Source organism: Sciurus vulgaris (genome assembly GCF_902686455.1).
Source record: "Sciurus vulgaris genome assembly, chromosome: 6".
NCBI lineage: Eukaryota > Metazoa > Chordata > Mammalia > Rodentia > Sciuridae > Sciurus > Sciurus vulgaris.
The window spans coordinates 57,514,452-57,534,007 of NC_136466.1; the positions used below are offsets into that span (position 1 = coordinate 57,514,452).

The 19,556-nt window shown below is 38.7% G+C and overlaps 1 protein-coding gene across 3 annotated transcripts in view; it reads left to right on the plus strand.

The window, feature by feature from the left end:
- The window catches only part of MEGF10 (multiple EGF like domains 10), a 168,846-nt gene that overhangs the window by 91,473 nt on the left and 57,817 nt on the right, over positions 1-19,556 (plus strand). For all 3 annotated transcript variants that reach the window (XM_079144349.1, XM_079144348.1, XM_079144350.1), the window contains 2 exons: positions 16,370-16,616; positions 18,090-18,210. In XM_079144349.1, the coding sequence (XP_079000475.1) occupies positions 16,370-16,616; positions 18,090-18,210 (368 nt within the window). The remainder of the gene's footprint in view (positions 1-16,369; positions 16,617-18,089; positions 18,211-19,556) is intronic.

The following is a 19,556-nucleotide window of genomic DNA, read 5'->3' on the forward strand; positions in this document are numbered from 1 at the left end:
TAGTCAGACATATTGCCTCTTTTTAAATTTAATTAAAATGATTTTTTGAAAAAGCACACACATATTTTTACTTTTATTGGCATCCTAATGTGTACCCTCACCTATATGAATGAATGACATTAATCTATCTTACCTCTCTCCTTCTTCCCTCCCCCTCTTTCCCTCCCTCTCTCTGTTTTTTACCTCATCAATCTATCTGTCCAAGCAACAACATCAACCTTCCATTCCTCTTCCTCCCTCACAGAATGATAAACAACTCCAGGAGGGCAGGGGCCATGTGTTATTAATCTCTTTAGCCTCCATCATGCCTGGCATATGGTTAGAGCATAAAAATGTTTGTTCCATTTAATTAGATTGAATGAACTGCATGATTCTGTACAATTCAGAGGTCATTCATGTGTTCATTTTGTGAACTTCCATTGAATGACTGCTGTGTTCAAAGTATCATGTTGGATGCTGGGGATGAAGGAGCAAATGAGGGATAGTTCCTGGTCCTACAGAGCCCATACCTTGGGAGAAAGGTAACAAAGTGTGAGGAAGAGAATGGCCCCCATTGAAGAGGTAGATTGAGGAAAAATTAAATGGAGTTGGGTAAAGAAGCCAGAGGTTTTGTGAGGCAACAAGAGCAAGAAGGCGCTTAGTATAATACTGGGAGGGAAAAACAGATTACTATGGGGTGGGAGGCAATGAAAAGAGGATGATAAAGTGTCGACTACCACTCCAGAAACTTCTCTGAAAAGCCACAAAAAGGGAGCAAAGAAATAAAGAAGTAAATGTAAGAAGTAAGAAGTAGATGTAAAGTCAAGAAAAAGTTTTTGTTTCCTTTTATTCGTGTTTTAAGATGAAAATGACTCAGAGAATGAGAAGATGGTGAAAGAAAAAAGGGAGAGACTAGAGACTCCTTTGATAGAGGGGGTCATTTAATAAGGGAACAAATCTCCTGAGAAGACAGCTGGGAGATGGGTCTGGACCCTGGCAGTGATGGAGGCGTTAGCAAGGAGCACTTCCTGTTCCCCGGCAGAAGGAGGAAGGGAAGAGTAACTGGAGTGGACGAAGATCGGTTCCTGGGTGTCTGGGGTGTGGGGGCAATGGAGAAGAGGACCTGAGGGAGTTTTTATTCGATAATTTTTCTTTTCTTGGTAAACTGGTAGGAGAGGTCATCTGTTGACACCTAGGATGTAGAAGTTGGGTCACATCGATGGTATTGGAAATGGAAGTTCATCTTTACTGAGCATTTGGTGTTGGCCAAGCATCACTGTAGGAGTACAGGAGTACCTCATTTAATGCTCACAACATACTGTGAGACGGTTAGAATTATAGTTCCTAGTCTATAGCTGAGGAAATGCGGGCATGCAGAAAAATTGACCTACCTGGGTTTATATATCTAGCAAATGGTGGAGCCAGACTCACATCTCATGCAGAGCCACTAACTTCAACACAGTGGTACACTGTCTTCCAAGTTGGAGAGGAGGTTTAGTGAAAGCAACCAGAGTCAGCAACCAACCACAAGTGGAATAAGAGCAGGAGGCGGGGGTGGACAACACCAGACAAGTATTAAAATTAACCTCCTGAGAGACACTAGAGATGATGAACCAATATTAGCACCAATATGGATTTCCCTCATTTATAATATCAAGAATGTTGAGCCAGATTACAATCACGATATGTTTCAAGGAAGTGGTTTTATGTGTGACTTACTTTAATGAATATGTATATGTAATTCCTGAGACCTTTATTTGTTTTGGAAACCCTTTGGACCTTTCGTATGAGTAGTAATAACATATTTGTTTTCTTAACCTATATAATCCTATTTATAATGTTCTAAGTGTCTATAGAGAAATTTATTTCTCCTCTGGCTATAGGGCATGAATGGGGGAGTCCTAAATCAACCAGCAGTCAGCAGTCAGCAGCCAGCAAGTAGTTTTCAAATGCTTATTCCCCAGGCGCTTTGTTTTTGACATTAGTACCAAATAGAGGAAAAGATGGGAATTAATTTTGGTCTAGCAAATCCAAGCTGGGGTTTTATTTGGTCACTAACTGCATTTCTGGTCCTTCTAAGTGGTGAAAATATGCCTCAGAGGCAAGACTATCTCCAGCTTTTTCAGGTACAGCCTCAGAAACACTGATAACCTTTTGTATAAAGAAGGCAAGCTGTGTGTTGTGGAGGCAGTAATAAGACTTTGCCTGCAGGGTATTCGGGTGGAGGAATCCATTTGAAATGTATTACAAGTCAGAAATTGTAAGGCACAAAGAGTTGACATTCCCCAGCAAGGTCTGCCTATAGATCTAGTGCCTGGACACAATAGTGGGATCGATGTTGTCTGAGGAGAGAAGACCCTGGAAGTCCTGTCCTCACAGCCAACCTTTAACATGCCCATCGCCCTGTCGGAATGACTTTAGAAATCAACTTGATGGAGCAGCAAGAGTTGGAAATTGTTTGGGTTCCCTTGTGCGGTGGGGAGGGGGCAGACACTGATGATAGGTTTGGAAGGACAGAGCTTAGAATGGTTCATCAGAACAGCCCTGAAGGTAATTTTATTGATGGATTGTCCAAACGGTTTGATAAAAGTCATAGAAAGTTCTGGCTTTGCCTTTCTACCACCTGGAGTGACTGAGAATCCCTACCCCATTCCTCCAACCCTGTCTTGGAATGAATGCTGCCTTCCTTTCTGTGATATTACTGTACTTCCCTTCCCACATGCTTAAAATAAGACATCGTTGTGGACATCTCTTCTTCTGCAGGACACACCCACCCTTAGCTGGCACTTCTTTGTCCACAGTTGCTTGCCAGGAGGTTCTCCAGACAGAATTTTTTTTTCCTTTTTTCATTATTTCCAACCTCTGATCATGGATGTCCAAGCCAGATGAATTCATGTCTGGTTTATACTGCTTCTGGTACAGTGAAAATACTATAGACATTCACATTACTCATGCTAGTGACTTTGTATGCAGCAGTCGGACTATCAAGCTATTTAACTCCACTCCACATCATTTATTGATTTTTTTAAACTTTGTACAATATTTGTTTATCAGAACATCCTGTTGGTTTAACTCTAAAATCTAACGAAATCTAACCTCTTCTCTCCATGTCTACTGCTGCCATTCCAACCAAGCCTTCACGATCTTTTCACTGGTGATGAGAGTGGTCTCCTTGCTGGGTTTCCTACTTCTTCCTCAGACTCAACTAGAGTCAGCTTTCTGTATTGAGACCTGAGTGAGCTTGTACAAATGTGCTCCAGAGCACTTTGCTTTCCTTCCCCGAACTCCCCAGTGTTTCCCATAAGGTTAGAATAATCTCCATGATCCACCAAGCCCTGCATGATCTGTCCCACTCTATTACCCCGACTCCTTCCCATCCTGCTACCTTTGAGGTTGTCACACTGCCTGCACAGCTTCTGCCTTCCTCCTCTGGAACATTCATTCCTGCCTTTGTTCTTGATCTTTCCTCTGCCTGAAATGCTCTTTTCCCTGGAGTCTTACATGACTTTGTTTGGTCAATTCCATCCCAGCCTAAGGTTCACCATGATAGACTTCTCTAACTTCTGTTTATAAAGAGCATCCCATGACTATCACATCTCCTTTTAACTTGTTTTAAATGGCTCACTGAAAATATTTGACTTGTTTCTTTTTGGTCTGTCTTCCCCTTCAGGATGTAAGCCACATAAAAACATGGCTTTTTGTCTATTTTATTCACTGCTGTCTAGCTATCACTTAAGTCTAGCACAGTGCAAGGCATGCAATAATGTTCAGTAAATATTTGTGGATGGAAGGAATGAAGGTATAAATGTGCCAGGAGCAGTAATGGACATAAAAATGAGATATGAGAGATGAGTAAGACTGCTTCTTCTTTCAAGGTGCTTTCAGCTTAATCGAGAAGCTGAAGGTTGTAAAACTGGCCAGACTCCTGCAAGAGTCCTGGACCAAGTGGCCAAGGTCTTCTAGAGAAAGGGCAGGAGAGATGAAGTCTTTCATCAGTGGTTTTAGGAAGCACAGGCTCCTGCTTCTAGGATTCATCGTGGTTCTATGCAAAATTGGCTCAGTCATCCTTCGGGACTTAGTGGAAGATTCTTTGCCTTTAAACTGGTAGCTGAAATAAAACTTTAGAAGCTAAGCAAGATGTAACAGATGGTTTTTATGAATGTGGAGGAAACTGTGGAATCGGGAGCCCCTCACACACAGGAGAGAAAACAGGGTAATGTAAACATTAAGAGTATTACTCATGTAGAGCATGACTTCTGAAATGGGGACTCCATGGTGAAGAAGTTTATTTGAAAGTCAGCCATTATGTGAATGGAGAAGGCTTAATAGTTTTGCCGTCTAAATTTTTGCATATTCCTTTTCAAGATGAAGATTCTGTGTGACAATATAGACCCTGTTGTTCGTTGAGTATGAACAGTAAAAAATTAGGCAAGGAAATCCAGACTACAAATTATTCCAAATCACTTAGCAATGAGTAGAATTTCATTAACCTTTTTTATACTCTCCTTTCTATCAAATAAATAGCAGGGAATAACTTGGCCTAGTTTTTTTAAAAATGTATATGCAAGGAACAGAAATATTAGATCATAAATCTTAATAATTTCTTGCATATAAACACATAAGAACCATTTTCTGACTGTGGTAATGTGCTCCCTGGCTCCTCTGCTCAGAGTGAGATAATGAAGTGCTTTGGATGTTCCTGTGGACCCTCTTGTTACCGTCTCATATTGTTTAGGCTACAACTGATTCTAATAGATCCACGTTTATCTTGCCATAGTGGTTTATGTTGTCAGCTGGTTGATATTAAATTTTCTAGGTTATTTGTAATTCACTCTTTTTTTCATGGATATAACTGATATCTAATTATCTGTGATTGTGTCAAAGAATGTTTTTTAATACTTGAAAATTTCCTTAGAGGCAATTTGTTGTTGTTTAAAAAACTAAGCACTCTCTATTCTTCTCCAGTCAAGGCATCTTTTAATTCATAGAAAACCTACTTGATTTCAAAGAGTTTGAACATTTGTGCCTGGAGCCTGGAGCAAATTAAATATACTTAAGATGCATGAAACTAATAAAGGATAGAAAGTAATAAAATGGCAATGCTTAATCTTATTTATAAAGACTATTCCATTAGGTTAAATGGTAGAGATTATACCTCTTGGCCCATGAACTAATGCTATCATCTTAAAATTGGGCAAAAACTGAAAGATTTTTTCACATATTACCATTGCACAAAACTAGTGGAGGGAACTTTCAAAGACAGTTCACATTCTGATGGAATTGGTTTGAACTCTAGGCTACATATAACCTTAAAATTCTGTTCATACATTCAAGAAAATCAGCCACTTAAGAAAAAAGAAACTACCTTTGTAAAATTAGTACTATAAACAGATTTATTCATGTTATAAATTAGTTCTTAGAATATTTAGGCCACATCAAATTTTAAAATTTCTTTAAGAAGGATTTTTTTTTAAAGATAGACACAAGATACTGGGAGTAGAATTTTGCACCATATAGAATAGCTGACTAGTATATAGAATATGTGAAAAAATTCTGCAAATTAATAAGAAAAAATCCCTTTAATTTTAGAATAGGCCAAGGAAACAAAGTAATTCAGAGGCAAGAAAACCTGATTAACTAATAAGCATATATATGCTTGTCTTTGTAATAACCAAGGAAATGTGAATTACAGGAACAGATACCATTTCTCACCATCTAATTGACAATATCAAGAGTTTGTGAAAGGACGTTTCCATATAGCACTCCCATGAGAGTAGGTTGTCTGAGGAACTTTAGATGTCAGTTTGGCTTTCTTCTGAGTAAATTTTAGTATATGTGTACCATATAACCCAGCAATTTTATTTCTAACTCTTTATAATTCTTATATATACCCTGGGGAAGTCCTTGCCTCCATGTATGGAGGAGGATATATTCTTTGCATGTTTGTGACAGGGAAGACTTAGAAACGACACGGCCAAGTATGTGGGACAGCTAGATGCATTGTGAGACTGTTAATCTGGTGGCATGCTATAGAGCAAGCAGTGCACAGTTACCAAGCAGAGGGAGAGAGCGCTTCCCAGAGGAGGTGGGGTTCAGGTGAGTATGGAGGGATAAGTATCTAGCGCTGCCATCATGCAAAATACTTACTATCTTTATTTCGGACACGAGAGACCTTAAACAATTTGCCTAAAATCCCACAGTAAGAAAACAAGGCCCAGAAACCTCAATGCTAACTGGATGATTTGAAAATTTTAATGTATACTCCATTATAATAAACTATCTAATGTTCTACTGCATTAGTAGATGTGTCAATATTGGGAGATGTTAGTATCATATTATTGAGTGAAAAAAACAAAATGCATGGTGATGTATGTATTTTGTGTAAAACTAATAAATACATAAGCAATTCAGGTAATTTTTCTAAAAAAAAAAATTAAAAGCTTCAAATCACCCTTTTAGCATTGAGGGCCTCCTTTTCTTACTGTGGAATTTTAGGCAAATGATTTAAGGTCTCTGCCCCCTAGTCTCCAGTGTCTGAAATGAAGGTGGTAAGTATTTGCACCATGGTATTCCTGGATTCTTATCCCGTAATACTCATCTCGAGTCCCACCTCTGAAAGCCCTCTCTCCCTTTCCTCTTTCTCCTCTGCCCAAGGGTGCTGTAGACATAGGTCCTCTGTGTTCTTCAACATCCTGTGCACTCAAACCCTGAGCACATTATTAAATGATAGATCTCACTGTAGAAATCCTAACTATAGTTTATGTTAGCGATAAGTAGTATATGCTCAATAAATATGATTAGTAGTCAGAGGAGATGCTTAACAATAATAAGAGAATAAACAAACAAAAGAATACAGATAGAATAAGACTTCATAAAACAAGTCATCCTATAACAACTCCCAAGGTTGTTATTATTCTTTTGATGTCAGTGAGTAAATGTAATCCCTCCAAATCCTTACTTAATCTTAGCTTATAATTTATATCCTTGAGATTTTCTACACCACAAGTAGGGTCTAGGGTTATCAATATGCTCTCATAGAGAGATATTCATGTTTATATTTAGGTGCTTTAAACTACAAACATTTATATCCTTTTTTTTCTGGTTCAAAATTTGAACTAAACCTACACTGATGTTATAAAATGACAGTTCATGCTTTGAAAATTCATTTAACAAACATTTTTCAAGAAGAATAAAGATTCTCTTTCAACCACTGAATGAAATTAACCCGAACGGCACTGTGTGGTTGTCCGTGGTGATTGCTGGCACTCTGTCAGCTCTCGGAGGGTTTTTGACATGTGAAGGACACGGGGTTTTAGTGCTTTCAGGGGATCTGGAAAATACATTTTTATTGTTCTTCTTCATGGATGAAGAAGCTTTACAAAGTTGTTTTATTTTTAAAGCTCTTGATGTTTTGAATGAGGATCTTTTCTTCTGCGTTAACAAAGGAAAGGATACACCACAGCCTTGTTAGCCTGAAGCACAAGGAATGAAATCATAGGAAGATAAAAGACCCTGAGGACCAAGGCTTAAGAAGAAAGGATGTGTGTTTCAGGAAGAACCCCAGTTTTCTATCTTCTGAGACAGCAGAAAATTATTTTGTTTTCTTGTAAAAAAAAAAAGTCCTCGTTCTATAGAGGTATTTTTTAAAGTGCTTTGCCTAGATTTAGGAGATTAAGGATTAAATTTTCTTGCCTATTAATTTCTTTTGTAGTCATGGATTTTCCCATTAAAGTCAATGGAGAGCATCCATGGTCAAACTTCATGTAAAAATTTTTCAAGTCAGTATGCAGACTTTGATGTGCCCGAGAGATACTTGACATTTGCATGTTAAGGGCACTCACAGCAGGTCAAACAGCAACCCTGGTGAGGTTAGTCATACATCGTAAACTGACATCTCTTTCTCCAGATGAGCTTGAGTTCTAAGATTCAATATGCCATCCTCCTGTAAGGTTCTGGTAAAAATGTATCCCCAAGGTTGCTGACCCCCATGTAATTTTACAATTAGGCTTAGGTTCCAGAATGATTAAACTAAATCCTGACCTGTTCAGTTCATCTAGGTTTGTTGAGATCTGACACAACCACACAGAACTGGGAACTTTTTTTGCTCTAATTCAGAACCAGTTACTTGAATGAAGCATCTTATAGTTCAAAACATGTTTCAAGTTTGCTTCTTAGGCCTTACTTGGTGAACCAAGGCATAGAAAAACAGGCAAAATCAAGGCAGCTTAAAGTTTGGTGCATACTAATTTGGTAAGATTTTCCAGATTTTACTTATGACAACCTATTTCTTATGCTAAGATGGTGGTTAATAAGAAATTCTTGTGTTTGTTTCTTTTGCCTTTTACATTTTTGGACCGCATGTTCAAGCCTATACTGCTGGACATATAGTCATCAGCAACTGGAATATTTCCAAATCCAATTTTTAATTGGCCTTTATAAAAAGGATGTGAGGTAGTGCTAAGTTTCATCGCAGGTTTGAGCTTTTTCTAGCTGTCTTTATAAAAGTGAATGAGGGGTTGCTTTTTAGAGTTACTGAGTTTTTTGAAATTTGCATTGTGAGAAATAAGTTATCCTTTTTGGCATGAATGATTGATGCAAGACAACAAATAATAAAAACAAAGGTCAGGCATGTTATTCCAGCTTCATCGACAGCTGGTAGAAATTGTCCTAGGAGTGGGATGTTTCAATATGCAAACCATGGAATAAAATTTCTGCTGCTAGTAGATCGGTGCTGTGTCACACACAACAACAGGGGCATTTTGTATCGTTAGTAAGTTCCATCATTTTTATTTTATAAAAATAAAATTAGGTATAACAAGAGTCAAAGCCTTGCCCATATTTCCACAGTTGTGAAGTGGATGTGGCCTGGCCTGCCCAGGGTCTGTCTGATGTTCAATGGTTATACCCTCTCCTTGAGCCAGAGAGTGACAGGGATTTTGTAACAAGGTGAACTTGATGGTAGACATCACCTAAGGCCAGAATGATTTCATTCCCTGCAGCTGAAGGAATTCTTGAATGATGAGACAATGCATTAACATGCCCTTATTCCTTCCTCCAAAGCACCTCTCGTGTGGCATTTCTGTTTATCTCTTCTTATAATCCTTCCATTGCCCTTTGTCTACATGAAGGCAAGAGACTTAATAGATTATTTCCATGTGTTCAAAGACTTTACTTAATACCTGTTTTTGTTTGTTTGTTTTTATGTCAATATGTGATTGTGGCCTTGTTGGTGTATATATATATATATATATATATATATTTTTTTTTTTTTTTTTATCATATCTATTTTCATTAACCTACTTTAAAGCCTGAGACTTGTCATTTTAGTCAAACAAGTAGTGTGTCTTAGCTGTGAGACTTTTGTTCTGGAATCTTCTCCTTTGAAAATCAGCAGAAACTGTCCATCTGTACTGGTTTTATTTTTGTAATTGCTGACCACCACTTGTTTGGGATGGCCAGCATGATGTGGGGGCAGATTGCAGCTTTGGAGGCACTGCACTGATAGGATTGGGTTGAACTCTTGCTTTGCCACTTGAACACTAAATGACTTTGAGCAGATCTGAATCCATTTTGCAATGGAAATACTGTGATACCTATCTCATTGAGTTGTGTAAGATTTAAATAACAGCGTTATAGCATCTCCAGTAATGCTTGGTGTACGTTAGAAACTCAATATCTCTTAGAAATTCTCCCCCCAGCTTATACATCTCCACATGCTGCCCCTCCCATCTTCATACATGGAAATTGGGCTAAAGGTTTGAGTTAGGTTAGGAGAAAATACACCTGGAATATTTATAATGGTTTTATGAATTTCTCTGCTTAGAAAAGTTGTAGTTCTCTACATTCACAATCACTTTTATTCATTTACCAAATATTTCTTGAGTGCTGACCATGTGCCAGATGCTACATGGGCCTAGTTTTCAGGTCTGTATGCTCCTTAAAGCTAACAGCATCAGTAAAATTTCATAGTGTACTTTCTAGCTTTTTTTGTTGTTTGCATAAAATTCTTACCAACTTAAAGAAGCTCTGCAGATATGACCATATTCTGAATCTTATTTTTTCTTTGAAAATGTTCTATGTTCTCACTTCTGAGGTAACTTTCTATTCTCAGTCTGTCTAAATATCAAGTCAGTTGTTAATCACAGAGGCTTGCTCAGTGAATATCATTTACTGCTTTGCCTTAATGGATCATGTTGGGCAAAAACCTAATTGCAAAATATTCTGTTTACCCAAAACATAATTTCAGTATTCCCTTGTAGAACATCCTCATGAAAAGTACTTATTATTTTGTGAGTAGAAGGTTTTGGGTTTGGATACTGACACTACTTTCAAGTTGGACTTTGGATATTTTATCTAAATGTTCTAATCCTAAGTATTCTCTTTGAGCTATATGTGCTGAGGATTCTCACCTTGCTCTGTCAGGAGGACTGGAAAGAGGCGTGTAAAGCATAGAGCACAGATCAAGACATACATGCACATCACAGAATCATTTGGAAAAAAAAAAAAAAAAAAAAACAACTTCTTGATGGCTGTTATGGTTTGAGTATTAAATGTCCTGAGGGAAGGAGTCAGATCTCTGGGGGCATGCCCTTGACATCGATATTGTTACCAGGGCCTTTCTTCCTTCCTCTCTCCTTTGGCTGCCATGCAGTGAGCATCTTTCCTCTGCCTCACATTTCTGCCATGATGCTCTGCCACAGTCACAAAAGCAACAGGTCAGTGACTGTAGACCGAAACCTCTGAAACTCTGCCAGAAGTAAATCTTTTCTCCTTTTAAGTTGTTTGTCTCAGGTAACTTGTCAAAGTGATGGAAAGCTGACTAGTACAGTTGCTTTTCTTCTACATGCTTATTGTAGAACATTTAGAGAGAGTTAAACTAAATCAATGAAAGCAAAAGCATGCATAATCCCAAGACCCAGAGATATCCAGTGGTACCATTTTACTGTGAAAATGTTCAGTGTCCCTGTTTCCACGTCTTAATCATTCTTTCCCTTTTCCCCATCCTCCAGATATCTGGTCCAACCATATGTAATTGCTGCATTTGGCCATTTGTAACCTAAATTAGTGACAGTTTTATCTGGCTCATTCTAATATATTGCTAAAATTGAATATTTTTCATACTATTTTAATCTACTTTGGACAATTATTATGTTACAAACATTCCTCCAGGTCATTAAACATTCTTCCATAATATCACTTTTAATTGTGTAAAGTATTCTGCTGCATGAGTATATAATTTTTTTCAATAGTTCCCTATTACTAAAAAATTAAGTTGTTTTCTGGTTTGTATTTTTAAAAATTTATTAAAAATTATGGTATGTTCTAATTAATTACACATGACAGCAGAATGCATTTTGATTCATAGTACACAAATGGAGCACAACTATTCATTTCTCTGGTTGTACATGATGTAGAGTCCATAGCATTTGTGCAATCACACAAGTACCTAGGTTGATGTCAATCTCATTCCACCATCTTTCCCCTCTCCTGTCCTCTTCCCTCCTCTCACTCCCCTCTGCCCAATCCAAAGTTCTTCCATGTTTTTTTGTTGTTAAGTGCTGAGACAGACATCCTTACAGCTTCAGAGGGAGTGAAACACAGTAGCTTAATTCATAGGCTCTAGAGACAAGAAGTTTGTGTTTAGTCTTTTATTATCTGTAAAACTTTGAGCAAGTCTCCTAGTTCTTGATTTTTTCATCTGATACAAGGCAAACAATGGTACCTCCTCCACGTATGCCACTCGGTTATTTTATCTCAAGTGCTCAGAATAGGGTCTGTGGGAACACTTCAGTATTATTAATGAGTTAGATATTTAGCTGTTATGAGTTGTTATTGTCTTTATATATGTATGTGCTCATTTCTTTTACAAAAATTCCCCAAAGGGGAATTTCTGGACAGAGGGCTTTCAAACTACTTTGCCAGAGTAATCTCTAAAAAGGATGTGGTAATTTACTCTCCTGTAGTACTGTTTAAAAGTGCTGGTTTCTACACAGTGGGAAAGGGTTAGCATTATCACTGTATTGGTCTCATCATCATTATTATCCTACTCATGATTCAGGTTGCATGGATTTACACAATTTAACATCCTTGAAGTCAGAAGACATTCAACGATCATTGTCAACCAGGTGACTTTCACGAAGTGTTTGTACAAAACCTTATATTGATAACTGCTAAGATCAAGAAAGAGTGTTAGTGTGTCTTAACATCTATGGGATTCAGTTTCATTGAGGAGATATGAAACAGGCAAAAATAAATTAAAATCGTGATCTAAGTACAAAGTAAGTAAGGGAAAATATATAATGCTACTTGTATTATATACTGCATCTTAAATTGGATCTCAAAAATGTACCTGAAGGACAGAGGTTGCTGAACTGTGTTTGGAAGACTGGGAAGGATTGACAGAGGAAGAGGACAGGTCTACTGTCTCTACCTGATATCTTTTCTACTTCTTTCTTTTTGTTACACATACAGGTAAGAAAGATGATAATGTCCTACTGCAATTGCATAGAAGCCTGTGATGATATTCATGGACTTTTGGCTGTTGCACGCATCATTTTCTCTGAATGTAATACCTCCAGCAGACCCTGCCCCCTCAAACCCCTACTTCCTGTTTAGAATTCCTCTATCCTTTACCTAAACATGGCACATTTGGACTTTAGTTCTCAGCTTAGGCATCATTTTAGCTGGGAAACCTTTCCTGACACACCAACACTGCTTAAGTATTATTGCTGTGTTTCTCATTGTATCTTGTCCGTACCCATCCCTTACTAATTATTACACAGTATTTTATCACCTGCCAATTTAATGTCTGTTCCATTAAACTGAAAGCTTCTAGAGGTGTATTGTATTGTTCTCCTTTGAACCATAGGTGAAGCTCTGTATCTGGCACATTGCAGGTACTTAATAGATTTCAACTGAATGACTTCCAGCTCAGTCAATGAATGTGACCTGTGTTTTCTGGGGTCTTTGGAAGTTGCAGCCCTAAGTGTTCCAGTGTGAGTTCATTGTTTTGCCAGGATCCAGAGCTTTACCACTTTTCACTAAGGTTTGGATCATGGATTATGTACTTCTGATACTACACAGTAGTTTAAAATTCCTTTTATTTCTGACCTATTATGAGAGCTTATTAGAGCAAGCTGTCTGTGCCTGTCTGAGACCCCTCATTAAGTTGTCTCTAGAAACATCTGCATGAATCTGGGCATATTGCATCTGAGAGCCCATTTCCAGCTGTTAGCACAGCAAGAACTGAAACCAGAAGCTGAAAATGAGTCATTATTCACTAGCATTTAGGTTCCTTTCAACTTAATGTGAAACAAAATTTTGTTCTTTTACTTCTTTTTCCTTGTAGGATCTTCAAGCTCTTTCCTTGTTATCTAAGTTTTTCTAGTTGTCTGAGAGTAACAATCCAGTCTCTTTCTTTTGTGGAGTGCAGAAGAAGATCTTGCCCCTTGAGATTAAAGTCTTAACTAAAAGCTGTCAGATTGTTTGAATTTAGACTTTCTCTAAACTGTCTGTTCAAACATCGTGCTTGAACTGAGGATAATTGGCCAAATTCTGAACTCACATAAAGAGCAAATTCTGCTTCTTGTCTAGACAAAGTCAGCATACCCTGGAACTCTTAGGAATTAGGGAAGAAAGCTGGCTTTTTGTGCTGTAGACTGTGAAACTCACTGGAATACATTTAAGAAGGTGTGTGTTGGGGTAGTTAACTACAACAAATGAAGAAAGGAAAGGAAGTCACAGAGATGCCTGAATCCAACCCAGGCTTCTATGTCCTCCCTACTCTACTTCCTATTTGTCTATAAACTTCTCTGTGTGGATTTGCATCCTCAGAATAGCCCATATTGATGTACAGTATTCACATTGTGAGGTCAGTGTATCAGTGACTTTTCAGGAAAACACGGCCCAAAGCAGGGAAACTGTCACTTCAAAGCATGCCAGAGTGCTTAGATACAGCCAGGAAATTAACCATGTCCGTATGATAATATTTCTTTAAAAGACCCGAACTCTTTTTTCTAGGCTGATAATTATCAATTTCTCCTATAAACTCATTTCTATCATGAAGACATGTCTTAAGGAGTTTTTTTTTGTTTTTTTTTTGGTCTAATCCCAAGAAAATAGAGTTGGAGCTGGTCTCTGCCTGACTTCTTTTCTGGGAAATTGTTGAATGGGATGTAGAAAAGGGTCATGAAGCAGAGGAGAGATAAGTCCTGACCCCTCACTGCTTCTTCCTACCACTCTCCTGCTGTAAAACACATTCTGTAAAATGTGTGTGTCCAGAGCTCACTCTTATCGTATTGCCACAGTGGAAAATAGCTACCCTCAACTAATACAGGTTTTTAAAGTGCTTTTGACATGATATTGGTATTCTTACCAAGGTAATTTTATTGGCTAAAATTGCCTTTTATGTCAATGAGCATGGGAAACGGTTGGGTATTTAATTCAGTATCTCAGTCTCTAGAACTTGTAATATGGAATATGGACTCCTTGGGAAGGATTTAGCACAGAACATGAGCAAAAATAAAATAAAATAAACTTTTGGAAAAGAAGTAGAAGTACTAGAGTAACAGTGTTTACTCTACAAAAGAACAGGATCAAGGTTACATGCATGCACCAGGAATAAGATCCTTTATGATACACCCATTGGTGTTGAACTGGGTCACCTCTACTGTGAGGAAGACAGGGGAAAAAGATTGTATGATGGGATAATAGATTTGTCTTACATGGAAGGAAGATTTTCCCCATACTCTCAAGGATTGACAAACCAGGAATGGGTTACAAAGAACTGTGGAATTTACTGTGGAGGACCTTAAGCACAGGATAAACTTTTCTCTACTTGGGAAAGCTAAGAGGACCTAAAGGAACATGCCATGTAACTTTTTAAAACATAATTTTTTTCTTTTAAGATCTTAGATTAAAAGTGTTACAATTTAAAAACCAAGTTCTGCTTCCCTATCCAGAGGCAATAAAAGAAACAACTGATATGAATGACAATGGGCTTAAAGCTCATTTTGGAATTATTACCTAATCTTATTTAGTGAAAGAAGATTGTGAGTTCTTAGGTAATTGCTTTCTTGATCTGCTTTAGGTTCAATAATTCTCTCTCATTGTTTCAAATTGTGTTAAAGTGTGTTTATTAAAATACTAATGAGACCAAAGCCATACTGATTAAAAACAGAATTATTCATTTAAACTCTTTGATATTATGAAATCAAAGATGTAATCTGGTATTGGAAGATGGATCCTGCACTTGCTGTGTACCTAGAGTTATTTTTTTTTAAATAATAGTTCATTCTAGATCTGTTGAAGTTACAAAAATTTTATGGAATGAAACTGCTTTTTAAATCATGAAAACAATTTATCCTAAGAATTCTAGGTAGGGTGCCTTGCTCCTAGTGATTTTTATAGCATCTAATTAATAAATAAATGCACCACTGGCTGGTCAATACATGTTGAATAGGTTTGTTATCAACTCCCTTTGTAATTTTTTAGAATATTTGCAACTGAGGCTTTTCCCTTTCCTGATCCTCCTTTTGTGTTCATTGACTTTTGTCTTGCAGACTGTGTCTTATCTGTTTTTATTTTTATTTGTTGTTCATTTTCAGCTTCAGATTTGTCCCAATTTTTTATAGGTCAGTATATTTAAAGATATTAGTCCATTATTTTTCTTTCTTTGGTGGGTAGTTGGTATCACCCAATCACACATTTGTTGACTGTTATCTCGAAAGCAGATTGGCGTTTGCCTCCTTAGAGAACCCAGACTGCAGCAGGGTCAGTCTGCTCCCCAGTAGCTGCCCTTGGTCCCCTTTCCCTCTTCGCTGTCACCATACGGGATCAAGCTCCCTCACTGATTGAACTATTGTAGTTCTTCCTCCTCCATCTGTCTGCCTTTCTTTGTTAGTCACTTCCTGTCCTTTCTCCCATTTAGTAGGAGTCATATTGTACCATCTCTCCTTGTTTAAAATCTTTCGTTACTGGTTGCTTGTCCAACCCAATCCACATCCCTTAACCTGCATAAAAGCCACCATCTAAGATCAGTTCCAGCTGCCTGGCCTCTCCCTGCTGCAACACTGGTATCCTCAGCTCATTCATTCATTACCCTAGCCACATCAAACTCCATGTTCTGGGCATAGGAAGCAGCCTGGGCAAAGACATGGAACTGGAAAATGTGACGATCCTTAAGCAATGGATGATAGGTTGTGGCCCAGTTGGTGCTAAGCATGTTTGTGCAACTTTGTCATGAGTTGGTGCTGGGGCTCTGATGCCAACTAAGGAATGGTGACGAGGGGTCAGCCAGTCATTCTCTCTAAAGAAAGGAAACTGTCCACAGAGCTTGTCATGATTCACATCTGTACTCTAATGCCCTCTTCTGTTTTTCTTCCAACCCCAGCCTGTGACGGTGATCACTGGGGGCCTCACTGCAGCAGCCGGTGCCAATGCAAAAACAAGGCACTGTGCAACCCCATCACTGGCGCCTGCCACTGTGCTGCAGGCTTCCGGGGCTGGCGCTGTGAGGACCGCTGTGAGCAAGGCACCTATGGTAATGACTGTCACCAGAGATGCCAGTGCCAGAATGGAGCCACCTGCGACCATGTCACTGGGGAATGCCGTTGCTCACCGGGATACACTGGAGCCTTGTAAGTGACACAATGCTGAGCAGTGTGGCAGACCCACCCACCCTCTCCATTCCTGCTGTGCCACCATCATATTCCTTGTGCCTGGCTTCTGTTGCTGCCTGAATAGCTACTGACCGGTCTGGACTTCAGGCCTGGATAAGGAGATAACCTCTAGGTAATCCTGCTGTTTGGCTTTCAGTGTCAGAGCTTAGCTAAAATCCTGCGGCCAGTTTCCCACCTTCCCTTTGGTGAGGTGAAGTAGGGTGTCGTTAGAATGGCACTATTTGTGAAAGGTTGCTGCAGACTTGCATTTCTGCTCTGAATCTATCAGAGTTGCATTCACTTTATACTGGTGGCTGTTTAGTGGTTCAGGTTCTGCTCTTTGTGTCAATTAATTAGGTGGATAAAGCTGGTGGATTCATCATCCTAGCCAAGAAGAAAGGAGGACTTTATTTTACAAATAGTCCATAATACAAAATTAACTTGTTTATTTAATACCCATGGAAACATGTTGCTTTGTGGATATAAAGATATATGTATCACGTCCGTGTAGAATAAGTGCACACAAATACTTTAATTTTTTCTGGAGAACATTGAAAAAACTACTTAATCTCCATTACTTTCTTTATTTTGTGGGAAGGGCATTTTTCAGTTTGCTTCTATTAGCAAATAGAATAAGAGAATTTATCAGAAAAAACAAGAAAAATCTTGTTCCCTTACTGAGAAAATTACACTTGTAAATCACCAAACTAAAACTTGGAAAAAACGCAGCTGATTAGGTAAATACTTCCTGCCAGGAGTGGTAATGTCTATGAAACAGAACTAAAGAAAAAAACTGCAATATCCTAGAAAGCCCTGATTTTCAGAAGAATGGATGATCAGCTCAAACTACTTAATTGGTAACATTACTTTTATGGGTTTTCATCAAGGTCACAGTTGAATAGGGGTGTGTGAAACTTGGAGTGGCTTCAAAGGAGAGCAAAAAAGACAAAGGCTTAGAGAAGAAGGTTCTTATGACATAGGGGGTTAAAGGAATGGACACTGGTCAGTCTGGAGAAGAGAATGTTGAAAATTGATTATGAACAATATGTGCACAAAGTGGGTGATGTGCAAATGTTTCTATGATCTTTGAGATTAGAACAAACACACTAACAAAAGTTGTACAAGTTCTTTGTAAGAGTTTCTGGGACAGTTCCTATTGCCAATGCATGTTTGACCATTTTACTTCCGGGTATTCTCAGGTAGGACAGATTTCTCTCAAACTGAACAGGTTTCATTAGAAAGTACCCCCCAAACATAGGGAAGGACTGGATGATCTCTCAAAGATATTGCCAGCCAATATGATTAATGTATTAATGAATTCTTGGTATTAATTAATGAATTATTATTGAATGGAGAAAGTTTATTGATTTTAGGGTGCTGTTGGGTCTGTGAACCTGAGGATGATGTGGTTGGGCAAATAATGGTGCCTTCTGTCACACTTTAATCCCTCAGCTGTGAAGATCTCTGTCCTCCTGGCAAACATGGCCCACAGTGTGAGCAGAGATGCCCCTGTCAAAATGGAGGAGTGTGTCATCATGTCACTGGAGAATGCTCTTGCCCTTCTGGATGGATGGTGAGCTTCCTTTCAACCCCCACACCACTCCCCAAAGTCACCTGATCCAGGACATTCAAGGGACACCATGTGGAGGACATTAGTGCAAAGGAATGTAGCAATGATGGTTAAAGGTTTCAGAATTGGAAATACTTAGCCATTTAAATACTGAAATCCTTCAGTCCAGAGAAGGCAGAAGGTGATTTAGTCCTGGACTTGAAATACATTAAGGATCCTCAGGGGAAAAATAGCAGCCATCTGTCCTGCATTTCCCTAAGGATAACAAAGAGACAAATATCTGATCTCACACATGATAGCTAGAACTGACAAACACTGGAGTTATTTAACAGTCATTTCAATAATTAAGTTCATGGATTGCTCTTGTTCTTTGAGAATATTATTCTGTTACATGAAAAAAGTGATTCAGTTACATAAGCCTGGAGATCCAGAGGTAAAGCAAGGAACCATGTACTGTAGAACTTCTCAGGGCCCTTGGTGTAATAATACAAGTGGAAGCTATGCTTCACTACTCTTTGACCATGACCTGTTTTTACATAGCAATTTCACAGGCTTAGTGCTAGGTGGAAGGCACAATGCCAGAGCACTGCCAATTAGACTCATCTGAGATCAGGAATGACACTGGTTCTCATCTCTCTGGGTTGGTTTATGCATATATCTGCTCAAAGGCAGACGTGTGAATGACCAATGTCTGTTTCCTTCATTAATCATTGAGTAAAAAGAGCACTTGGCTTCCCTTTCACCCTGTTGCCATGAGTGTTCGGAAGATGTTCTTGCAAAGATCTCGAGTGACTTCTTAATTGCCACATCCACTGAGGACTCTTCTGCTCTCACTCTGCCTCACTTCTTCAGAGCTTTGACTCTGTGGGTCCTACACCTTTCTTCCTTAACCTCTGCACCCTCCTCTTCCTACTTCTCTTGCTAATGATCTCTTATCCTAGTTCCCCTTCTTTTATATGCCACTTCTTTATGGCATTTTCTAAATTTCAGTCTTATCTTTCTTCTCTTTTCTTACTATAAGCCCTCTCCAGGAATCTCATAGACCCAAAACTTTAAAAATCAGCCACGGATTTCCCCAAATCTTGATCTCCTCTGCCCTGAGCCCAGAGGTGTATTTGTCACTCTCCTATTAGACACCTCTGCCTTGATAATTGGAATTTTTTTTTTTATTGCGGGCATAGAGCAGAGGAAAACTGGCAATTCACTCCTAAGGAAGGTCTCGGGGAGTAAGGGAGAGAGTTCAAGATGTCAAGACCACTGGGGCAAGTGTACGTGGATATCATACCCAAGGTGGGGTCAAGGAATGGTGAGTGGACCAGACTAAGTCTGATTCTAGAAGCACAGCATGG